Source organism: Emys orbicularis, chromosome 4, assembly GCF_028017835.1.
Source record: "Emys orbicularis isolate rEmyOrb1 chromosome 4, rEmyOrb1.hap1, whole genome shotgun sequence".
In the NCBI taxonomy this organism is placed as follows: domain Eukaryota; kingdom Metazoa; phylum Chordata; order Testudines; family Emydidae; genus Emys; species Emys orbicularis.
In genome coordinates, this window is record NC_088686.1 from 96,121,752 (window position 1) to 96,134,198 (window position 12,447).

Consider the following 12,447-nt stretch of genomic DNA (forward strand, 5'->3'; position numbering starts at 1 on the left):
AGGGTGTTTGGCTTGGGGTGAGCTGAGAGGCTGGCCAGGATGTGGCAGTGAAAAGGCTGACAGACTGAGTCACAGAGGCAGGGAGGAGGCTTCAAGCAATCTAGGCTGTTCAGATCAGATGCTGAATGAGCCAGACCTGTCTGAGCTGCAGATAGAAAGATTAAGTTTAGGTAACTGAATACTCATATAGGCCTCTTTGTCTATTTTAAATCTATTTCTCCAAGCACTGTGTATCTTTGGGGCAAAATAAGTCATTCTTTGTTCTGAGAAAGTGCTTCTGTGTATCATTGTAAACATGCTGTCAGAGGATCCTAATGAGGGTCCAGAGTTGGACCTATTGAATTAGTCATGCATGATACCCAAGCGGCTGTAATCTAGGTCCTGGTGTGGGAGTGGATGAAGTGTGGAATTCCACCCCAGAAGATGTAAACGTCCAAGTCCTGACACCTGTGTGGGGTGCACTTGGAGAGACCTGAGAAGGTACAGTGGTGCAGCTAGCCCAGTAACTGTGACAGATGTATTTTTTACTTACTATACAATTGTTTTACTCATTATTTGTGTCACGCTGGATGGATATTGGAATTAAGAAGGCACAAAAACAACATTTTAAAATTGTTTTCAATTACTTAAATAAACCTAATTTAAATGCCAAAGTAAGTATATCAAAACATGTTTTGCATTTAAAACTAACAGATTTATTAAACAAAGAAAGCATTATCTGTAGTTAGTGAACTGAACAAATTGTTTCTAGTCACCGTGTCCTTTATGATTTTAGAACTAGTAGACTTTATCTTCTCATGCTTAGTTTTAGTTAGATTGGAAGAGGAAAATAACTTTCCTGCTTTTAACTCTAATCTGTTTCTTAATTTTGAATGAACTATTCTTTAAATTGAGGTAGATAAATAAACTGAAATGAAGAAAATACACTTTCTGCACTTTCTGCAACAGAGACTAATACAGCTAAAAGCTGGTTTAGCACATCAATAAACTCAGGCTCCAGGTGCTTAGCCAGTGACTTCCACCAGTTTGGTGGCCTAACTTTCTTTAAAACTTTGGTAGCAAACATATTGTTTTAATATTTTTTATTTAAATTACATTTATTTTAATAGATGATACTCAGTTTAGGCCTCCACATAAGTTGTCATTATTTCAAATTTAATTCTAAATAGTTTCATAGATAAAAAAGTATTTAATTTAAATTTACAAAATCATAGAATCATAGAATATCAGGGTTGGAAGGGACCTCAGGAGGTCATCTAGTCCAACCCCCTGCTCAAAGCAGGACCAATTCCCAACTAAATCATCCCAGCCAGGGCTTTGTCAAGCCGGGCCTTAAAAACCTCTAAGGAAGGAGATTCCACCACCTCCCTAGGTAAAGCATTCCAGTGCTTCACCACCCTCCTAGTGAAATAGTGTTTCCTAATATCCAACCTAGACCTCCCCCACTGCAACTTGAGACCATTGCTCCTTGTTCTGTCATCTGCCACCACTGAGAATAGCCGAGCTCCATCCTCTTTGGAACCCCCCCTCAGGTAGTTGAAAGCAGCTATCAAATCCCCCCTCAGTCTTCTCTTCTGCAGACTAAACAATCCCAGTTCCCTCAGCCTCTCCTCATAAGTCATGTGCTCCAGACACATATCATTTTTGTTGCCCTCCGCTGGACTCTTTCCAATATTTCCACATCCTTCTTGTAGTGTGGGGCCCAAAACTGGACACAGTACTCCAGATGAGGCCTCACCAATGTCGAATAAAGGGGAATGATCACGTCCCTCGATCTGCTGGCAATGCCCCTACTTATACAGCCCAAAATGCCATTAGCCTTCTTGGCAACAAGAGCACACTGTTGACTCATATCCAGCTTCTTGTCCACTGAGACCCCTAGGTCCTTTTCTGCAGAACTGCTACCTAGCCATTCGGTCCCTAGTCTGTAGCAGTGCATAGGATTCTTCCGTCCTAAGTGCAGGACTCTGTACTTGTCCTTGTTGAACCTCATCAGGTTTTTTTTGGCCCAATCCTCTAATTTGTCTAGGTCCCTCTGTATCTGATCCCTACCCTCCAGCGTATCTACCACGCCTCCCAGTTTAGTGTCATCTGCAAACTTGCTGAGAGTGCAGTCCACACCATCCTCCAGATCATTAATAAAGATATTAAACAAAACTGGCCCCAGGACCGACCCTTGGGGCACTCCGCTCGAAACCGGCTGCCAACTAGACATGGAGCCGTTGATCACTACCCGTTGAGCCCGACGATCTAGCCAGCTTTCTATCCACCTTACAGTCCATTCATCCAGCCCATACTTCTTTAACTTGGCGGCAAGAATACTGTGGGAGACCGTATCAAAAGCTTTGCTAAAGTCAAGGAATAAGACATCCACTGCTTTTCCCTCATCCACAGAGCCAGTTATCTCATCATAGAAGGCAATTAGGTTAGTCAGGCACGACTTCCCCTTGGTGAATCCATGCTGACTGTTCCTGATCACTTTCCTCTCCTCTAAGCGCTTCAGAATTGATTCCTTGAGGACCTGCTCCATGATTTTTCCAGGGACTGAGGTGAGGCTGACTGGCCTGTAGTTCCCCGGATCCTCCTTCTTCCCTTTTTTAAAGATGGGCACTACATTAGCCTTTTTCCAGTCATCCGGGACCTCCCCCGATCGCCATGAGTTTTCAAAGATGATGGCCAATGGCTCCGCGATCACATCCGCCAACTCCTTTAGCACCCTCGGATGCAGCGCATCCGGCCCCATGGATTTGTGCTCATCCAGATTTTCTAAATAGTCCCGAACCACTTCTTTCTCCACGGAGGGCTGGTCACCTCCTCCCCATACTGTGCTGCCCAGTGCAGCAGTCTGGGAGCTGACCTTGTTTGTGAAGACAGAGGCAAAAAAAGCATTGAGTACATTAACTTTTGCCACATCCTCTGTCACTAGGTTGCCTCCCTCATTCAGTAAGGGGCCCACACTTTCCTTGAGTTTCTTCTTGTTGCTAACATACCTGAAGAAACCCTTCTTGTTACTCTTAACATCTCTTGCTAGCTGCAACTCCAAGTGCGATTTGGCCTTCCTGATTTCACTCTTGCATGCCTGAGCGATATTTTTATACTCCTCCCTGGTCATTTGTCCAATCTTCCACTTCTTGTAAGCTTCTTTTTTGCGTTTAAGGTCAGCAAGGATTTCACTGTTAGGCCAAGCTGGTCGCCTGCCATATTTACTATTCTTTCTACACGTCGGGATGGTTTGTTCCTGCAACCTCAATAAGGATTCTTTAAAATACAGCCAGCTCTCCTGGACCCCATTGCCCTTCATGTTATTCTCCCAGGGGATCCTGCCCATCTGTTCCCTGAGGGAGTCAAAGTCTGCTTTTCTGAAGTCCAGGGTCCGTATTCTGCTGCTCTCCTTTCTTCCTTGTGTCAGGATCCTGAACTCGACCATCTCATGGTCACTGCCTCCCAGGTTCCCATCCACTTTTGCTTCCCCTACTAATTCTTCCTGGTTTGTGAGCAGCAGGTCAAGAAAAGCTCTGCCTCTAGTTGGTTCGTCCAGCACTTGCACCAGGAAATTGTCCCCGACACTTTCCAAAAACTTCCTGGATTTTCTGTGCACCGCTGTATTGCTCTCCCAGCAGATATCAGGGTGATTAAAGTCTCCCATGAGAACCAGGGCCTGCGATCTAGCAACTTCTGTTAGTTGCTGGAAGAAAGCCTCGTCCACCTCATTCCCCTGGTCTGGTGGTCTATAGCAGACTCCGACCACGACATCACCCTTGTTGCTCACACTTCTAAACTTTATCCAGAGACTCTCAGGTTTTTCTGCAGTTTCATACCGGAGCTCTGAGCAGTCATACTCCTCTCTTACATACAATGCAACTCCCCCACCTTTTCTGCCCTGTCTGTCCTTCCTGAACAGTTTATATCCATCCATGACAGTACTCCAGTCATCTGAGTTATCCCACCAAGTCTCTGTTATTCCAATCGCATCATAGTTCCCTGACTGTGCCAGGACTTCCAGTTCTCCCTGCTTGTTTCCCAGGCTTCTTGCATTTGTGTATAGGCACTTAAGATAACTCATCGATCGTCCCTCTTTCTCAGTATGAGACAGGAGTCCTCCCCTCTTGCGCTCTCCTGCTCTTGCTTCCTCCCAGGATCCCATTTCCCCACTTACCTCAGGGCTTTGGTCTCCTTCCCCCGGTGAACCTAGTTTAAAGCCCTCCTCACTAGGTTAGCCAGCCTGCTTGCGAAGATGCTCTTCCCTCTCTTCGTTAGGTGGAGCCCGTCTCTGCTTAGCACTCCTCCTTCTTGGAACACCATCCCATAGTCGAAGAATCCAAAGCCTTCTCTCCGACACCACCTGCGTAGCCATTCGTTGACTTCCACGATTCGACGGTCTCTACCCAGGCCTTTTCCTTGCACAGGGAGGATGGACGAGAACACCACTTGCGCCTCAAACTCCTTTATCCTTCTTCCCAGAGCCACGTAGTCTGCAGTGATCTGCTCAAGGTCATTCTTGGCAGTATCATTGGTTCCCACGTGGAGAAGCAGGAACTTGATTTAAAAGTCAATTTTTATCCACCCTGATCTAAACATGTTATATTCATCAGATTTCTTAAATGTTTCTTGCATGGTGACACTTCCTATTGGATTGTGTAAATCATCAATATGTCAAGTAATGAGGATGACTGATACAGCATAGTCTAATTAACTGGAATACTTTTTGAGATTACACACACTTAAATAGGCTATTCTGTCAAAATCTGTAGTTAAACAAACTCTAAAGGTTTTGTGAAAAGAAAAAAGTATTTTCAGTATCTTCTACTTATGCAATCTTCTGTAAAAAGAAACATTTAGGTAGCAAAAATTTTCAAGTCCAGCCTCCCTAGGTAATCAAAAGATTGAATGACCCAAGAAAAGCAGATCTGTATTATGTGCTATTTCTTAATGGATTTGGGTAGGGTTGTAGGTAACATGGCTCTGGAATATTAGTAGTTGAAAACTTTCTGTAGGCATACATGGATTCCTGTCATTAACTCAAAAATACAAGAATAAGGATTTTATGGTGCTGAATTTAAGCTATTGGGGGGGGGGGGGAAGAGGAGGAGGGGTAGTGCGAGTCTTTAAAAAAGCTGTAAGTAATGTAACTAATTCATTCATATTCCAAAAGGCCCTAATCTCAAACTCCATGTTTTATGTACATCAAGCATGCCTTTGCTGTTCCTCTTCCCTTCATGTTATAGTTGGCTATGGCTATGTAGTGGTAATTTGCATAAAATTAGTTCTGCCTGAAGACCTCAAGTGGATCCTCTCTGATGTAACTGCCAGAGTTTTCAGAGCAATAAATGTCTAATCCTTCTTTTTTAGAATCCACTTCTTGTGACAATGAATTCCACAGATTAATTATTAGGTATGTGTATGCAGTATTACCAACCGCCATAATTCAAAATAATGAATCAGCAGATTTAATAAAATAATTAAAAATATTGCAAGACGTGATAAAATCATGAGTTGGCAATACATTGTCTTGCCTTGTTCTTGTATTGTGAGAAAAGGCAAATAGGATCATCCAATCTACCTTCTCTGTATCAGTAACATAGGGTTACCATATTTCAACACTGAAAAAAGAGGACACTCCAAGGGGGCCCTGGCCCTGCCCCAACTCCGCCCCTTCCCCACCCCCGGCCCCGCCCCAACTCCGCCCCGGCCCCGCCCCACCCCAACCCCGCCCCTTCCCCAAAAGTCCCTGCCCCAATTCTGCCCCCTCCTCTGAGTACCCTGCATTCCCTCTCCTCCCTCCCGCTCTGATCTTGGTTGGGGGTTGCTAAGTGCTTCCCTGCTCCCCACTCGCCCTGCAGCCTCCCCGCCCCTGCAACCTCTGTGACCCCTGCTCCCCACTCGCCCTGCAGCCCCTGCACCCTCTGCGCCCCCCGCCTGCCCTGTCCCTGCACCCCCCCCGCCCCTGCAGCCTCTGTGACCCCTGCTCCTCACTCGCCCTGCAGCCCCTGCACCCCCCTGCCCCTGCAGCCTCTGTGACCCCTGCTCCTCACTCGCCCTGCAGCTCCTGCACCCCCCCCGCCCCTGCAGCCTCTGTGACCCCTGCTCCTCACTCGCCCTGCAGCTCCTGCACCCCCCCGCCCCTGCAGCCTTTGTGACCCCTACTCCTCACTTGCCCTGCAGCCCCTGCATCCCCCCACCCCTGCAGCCTCTGAGGCCCCTGCTCCCCACTCATCCTGCAGCCCCTGCACCCCCTGCCCCTGCAGCCTCTATGCCCCTGCCTGCCCTGCTCCTCCTCGCCCTGCAGCCCCTGCACCCCCCTGCCCCTGCAGCTTCTATGCCCCCCACCTGCCCTGCTCCCCCGGCAGCCTCTGCCTGCTGGGGGCTTCAGACGCTCGGCGGCGTGGGTCCCTGCCGCCCTGGCCACAGCTTCCTTCCTGCCACCGAGCACGTTCCCCGGCCTGTCTGTCCCCGCCAGAAACAGCTCCCACGGTGCCGGGTTCCGAGTTGCGCGGGGCAACGGGGCCACAGGAATGGTCCCCCAGTGGCCGGGGGGTCCCCGCCCGCGAGGGAAGCCCGACCCCCCCCCCGTTCCCCACCCGAGCATTGTAGCCGGGGCAGCTGGGTTGCGCTGCGGACCCGGCGGATCGTGCTGGGCGGACCCTGGCTTATGCCTCCCTATTTCCCCGGACATGTCCGGCTCTTTGGAAATTCACCAAATTTCACCAAAAAGCCGGACATGTCCGGGGAAATCCGGACGTATGGTAACCCTAAGTAACATTTTTTATTCCTCTATCACATCCCCTCTTATCTTTTTGCTCTCTTAACTAAACAGTCCAAAATTTTTGACTTTGGCCTGTATGGAAGTCTTTCTTTCCTTATAACCATTTTCCGTGGATTTCTCTGGACTGCTGTGTTTGCTATCTCCTTCTTCTTAAAACTGGGTGACTGGAACTGAATACAGTTTTTCAGGTGAGGGCATATCATTGATTTATATAATGGCATTGTAATATCTTCAGTAGTTGTCCCATGATATTGTACCTATGTTATGGATTACTTGATGATTACCTGTTCTGTTCATTCCATCTGGGGCACCTGGCATTGACCACTGTCGGAAGACAGGATACTGGGCTAGATGGACCTTTGGTCTGACCCAGTATGGCCGTTCTTATGTTGTTATTCCCAGGATATTAAAAAGACAAGGTGGGTGAGGTAATATCTTTTATTGGACCAACTTCTGTTGGTGAAAGATAAGTTTTTGGGCTTAAACAGAGCTTTTCTTCAGGTCCCTCACAATTTAACATTCACACTTATTCCTGAATATTTATAATTCTGATGTTTTTCAGTGTGAAATGAAAATAAACAGTAAATAATACAAGCCAAGCATATATGATGAATTAATGCAACTAGATTTTAAAACTTGAGTAAATGTTCATCCTTCACAACAGCCTCCTCCAAAATCTGCCTGGTCATCCTAATATTAGTATTGAGTCAGGTTGTAGCATGAAGTTCTGGTAAGGAATCATTATTCTTATGACAGGTTTCATTTGTTAGTCTGTAAGGTGCCACAAGTACTCCTGTTCATTATTCTTATGGTATATTTTAGCACTCTTTTCTTCATTTTCAAGAAAGGATCAAAGACTCTAGAAGTGTAATGGCTTAATTACAGGGCTGTAGTTGGGCACCTGATTTATTTCAGCATTAGGTATTAATAGTGCTCTTGTGGGTTTCTAGTCACTGACACTTTTACAGGCTTGTGGAAATAGGCCATGATTATACCTATTAATCTTGAAAGAGGGAGCACTGTGACCTCCAAAGCTTTATTAGCTGTGTGTGTATACCCAAAAACCCTCCATATTTTATAGTTACTGTACTGGAATTTCCTTGTTTGTTCATCCTCTACATAAATAGAAAAATCATGGAGGAAATATATTTGTACAAATGATTTCTGGTGCAGTGTCACATTAACTGTAGGCAGTTAATATAGAAATCAGACTTTTGATTTTTAATGTTTGTGAGAATTGATTCTATGTAGCGATTTGTTTAATTCCAAAGTGCATTGACTTTTTTTCTGAAAAATAAGCTATGGCAAAGCAAGGCTGGAATTTGGAACTTCTTAGAAACAACTGTAGGTCCTGTCTTTTCACCATTGCATTCTGTGCCTGTCTCCTGCACCCAACCCTGTTCCTGATTCCTGCTCCACTCCTGGCTTCTGCATCACCCCTCCCTTCACCCCTATACTGTGCTCCTGTTCTGTGCTTGATCCTTGCCTCTCCTCCAGTTCCTGCCAGTTACACCTTGCTTCCAATCATCAGTTACCAGTCCTGGCTCCAACCCTGGCCTCAGACTTCTGACCCTGAGTCTGGCTTGACCCTTGGCTCTGGCATTTGGTATCTGACCTTGGCTCTGACCCTCAGCTTCAACTCCTGGTTCTGACTCTGGCTTGACCCCTGGCTCTGGCAATTGGCAATTGACTCTGGTGCTGACCCTTGGCATTGTTCTCTAAACTGGACACCTGCTCCACCCACAAGACCTGACTCCTGCTCTAATAGGCCCGACCGATTACATCCTAGTCCATAACACCATGGATGGATTAAAAAAACCCGCCTCTATAAATGTATACACATCCTTTCGCAAAGGCTACTCTATGGATTTAGAATAGAACTAGAGAAGATCGTTTTTTTCCGCTCACCACTGACACCCATTGCAAATAATTCAGATCTTATCCCAAATCACAAACCAGAGAGTTTTAAAGACTGAGAGAGCCAGGGAATGCACACGATTGGCCAGCTATTCACACACACACACACACACACACACACATTTTTAAATATTTCTGGCACGTCCTAAGCTTTTATGGTTGCAAAGTCAAGCATTCAACACCTGTTCTCAAGAATGAACAAGAAGACTTAGTACATGGAGCCGAGGGGCCCGTTGCAAGTGATCATATATGGTTTTTGTAACATTTGTGGGTCTAGTCTCTCTTTTGATACACATTGGACTCATTAATACTAAGAATTAAAGGGACATTGTCAACTTGAACTCTAATTTTTAAAAATTAGTTAAATAATTTCACCTGCCTCTGAGTCTCCCTGGCAGTTTTCTTGGGTTTACAATTATATTTACCTATTTTTAAAAAAGATTTTCTCCTTCATGTGTGGTGTGTGGAAGACCCACACAAACAAAGGAAACTGACTAACCATAAAGGGAGAAAATGATGTCCCATGAATGCACAAAGTAAATGAAATGAGAAAGATGAAAATAGCAGTATTTCTGTCTTAGGTGTTCCTTCTTACATTAGATGGAAAAAAACATTCCAATAGCTGTGTTTTTTTTAAAGTTAATGATGTCCCTTTAAATGTGAAAGAGAGGAAGAATTAAAGCTTTCACAATAATCACACACACACACACACACACACACACACACACACACACACACACACACACACACACACACACACACACACACATTTTAAAATAAAGCTTTTATGGTTGCAAAGTCAAGCACTCAAAAGTTAGGACATGCCAGAAATAGGGCCTCTTGTCATGTGCATTATGATAGTCTTTAGTTATATGGTCATACTATTTTTTCCACAAGACCCCCCCCCCGCCACCTTATTTGGTGCACAGAATGGACATGCTCTGGAGATGAATCAGAACTGTGTAGTGAAAGAGACTGTCTCTTGGACCCCTGCCTCATTTGTTGCAGAAGCTGGAAGGCTGTAGAGAATAAGGCAGAGAATTGCAGGAAGGGAAAGGATGGTCTCATGGTTAAGGCAGTTGAAAGCTGTCCTAGAGAACTGAATTCTATCCCTGCTTTTGCCAGCGTTCCTGTATCATGCTGGGCATATCACTTAAACCAAACTTTTTACAGGTGGTCACTAATTATGTGTTCCTCATTCTTTTGGTTGCCTAACTTGAGACCCCGGGTCTGATATGCAGAAATTCTGGGCACTCACAGCTGCAACTGACGTAAAAATTGTAATATATAGTTTATATGGTCTCATGAATTATACCATTTTGTGCCTGGGCATGAGAAACTTCTGATGTATCTGTGTTGAAGAAAATATGTTAAAAAGCAACACAGACCACTGTTCTTATAAGCATGTGTGAATATAAAATGCTTTTATTTTATCCAACAGACAGAACCTGAAATGATAGAAGAAACAAATGTTGACCGTGTCAACGAACCTCGAAGTTATACCAGATCCCGTCAGGCTAAAGGCCATTCTGAGACATCAACTTTAAGTTCTCAGCCTTCCATTGATGAAGTTAGACAACAGATGCACATGCTATTGGAAGAGGCATTTAGTCTGGCATCTGCAGGCCATGGAGGGCAGAACAGACAAGATGCTCACAGTTCAGCACAACACTTACCATACTCTGAAGTGGTGACCAGTGCTCCTGGTACCATGACCCGACCCAGAGGGGGAGTACAGTGGGTGCCAACATATAGACCAGAAATGTATCAGTATAGCTTACCAAGACCAGTAAGTTAAAATATTACTTACTATACTGTACTGTCATGGGGATACTTGTGTTCTGGGCTATGTTTTTAAAACCGAGAGCCCCATGTACATGTGCATGAAACACATATGTACTTGTACTTCTGGTAACTATAAGCACATTTGTAGGTGTGTGTGTGCACACACACTTAAAAGAAGACTCCTAATTTCCAGTTTTAATAATGGGCCCCTCATCTGGGCTGTTTACATAATAGTGTGAAGCAGTACTTCCTTACGTTTGTTTTAAACCTGCTGCCTAATAATTTCATTGGGTGACCCCTGGTTCTTTTGTTATGTGAAGAGGTAAAATAACACTTCCCTAGTCACTTTCTCCCCATCATTTGTGATTTTATAGACCTTTATTGTACCCCCCTGAGTCTCTTTTATAAACTGAACAGTCTAGTCTTTTTAATCTCTCCTTGTACGGAAGTCGTTCCATACCCCTAATCATTTTTGTTGCTCTTCTCTGTACCTTTTCCAATTCTAATAATTTTTTTTTGAGATGGGGGGTGACCAGAACTGCACGCAGTATTCAAGGTGTGGTTGTACCATGAATATATACAGTGGCATTATGACATTTTTTGTCTTATCTATCCCTTTCCTAATGGTTCCTAATGTTCTGTTAGCTTTCTTTTGACTGCTGCTGCACACTGAGTGCATGTTTTCTGAGAACTATCCATGATGACTCCACAATCTCTTTGTGTGGTAACAGCTAATTTAGACCTCAACATTTTGTATGTATAGTTAGGATTATGTTTTCCACTGAGCATTACTTTGCATTTATCAACATTGAATTTCATCCCACACATTCAACACAAGTACAGTAAGTGGCTTCTTGTTTTTTAAAACAGTGGTTCTCAACATTATGGGGGCATCTGTAGCAGTTTATCAGACCAAGGCCTCATTTACCTGCTTTTTCTTATTCATTGTTCACACAGTAGCACACCAGTTAATGACTAGGAAAGTCAGATTTGGAGAAGCTCATGTTCATAGATGGTTGGAGAATACACAGCTGAACAGGGAGCTGACAGTAGCTATACTTAGGATACACTGAGGGTTATCTTGGCAGGAGGGCCTAGTGTGCCAGTTGCAAGGACCGCAAAGTGTGGTTAGAAAGGATAGGCTTGTGCTTAAGCCACTGGTTTGGGACCTAAGAGCTGTGTTTATTTCCGGTCTCTGCCACAGATTTCCTGTGCGACCTTGGGCAAGTCAATCGATGCCTCATTTTTCTCATCTGTAACATGTAGATATTTCCTGCCTCTCAAGTATTGAGAGGATAAATTGATGAATGACTGGAGTGCTCAGACACTGCAATGATGGATTTTGAAAAGCATGTAGATAGCAGTATCAGAACTGCTGTCCATGCACTGTTTTAAACTCCAAGTTATGAACACCTTGGGAATGGAGGTTGTTCGTAACTCTACAATGTTTGTAACTTCAAACAAAACATTATGGATGTTCTTTCAAAAGTGTACAATTGAATATTGACTTAGTACAGCTTTGAAACTTTACTATGCAGAAGAAAAATGCTGCTTTCTCATTTTTTAGTAGTTTAACACAGTACTGTACTATATTTGCTTTTTTTGTTTATATCTGCTGCTGCCTGACTGTGTACTTCCAGTTCCAAATGAGGTGTGTGGTTGTTCGGTCAGTTCGTAACTCTGGTGTTTGTAACTCTGAGGTTCTACTGTATTGTATCTGAACATCACAAAACAAACATTTTCTTTCACAAGTATCATAGGCAAAGCTAAACCTGGGATTAGTTTTGTCTGGTGAAGTAAATAAAACAGCAGCCCCACTACTGGCAATGAAACTGAAAAATTAGGCTCTGTAAGAATGTGAAATTACTGAAAACACCTGGGAATTTGCTTCAGAAAGAGAAAAATCAAAAGATAAAGTTGTTGTTGTTCTTATGACAGTTTTTTGCCAGGAGTACATATTTTTCTGAAAGAAGGCATTTCGA

General features: G+C 44.2%; 1 protein-coding gene across 1 annotated transcript in view; it reads left to right on the top strand.

Annotated features, from left to right (window-relative positions):
* Positions 1 to 12,447, top strand: part of KIAA1549L (KIAA1549 like) — a 219,171-nt gene that overhangs the window by 187,298 nt on the left and 19,426 nt on the right. Inside the window, exon 16 of the mRNA XM_065404300.1 lies at positions 10,122 to 10,469. Within this exon, the coding sequence (XP_065260372.1) occupies positions 10,122 to 10,469 (348 nt within the window). The remainder of the gene's footprint in view (positions 1 to 10,121; positions 10,470 to 12,447) is intronic.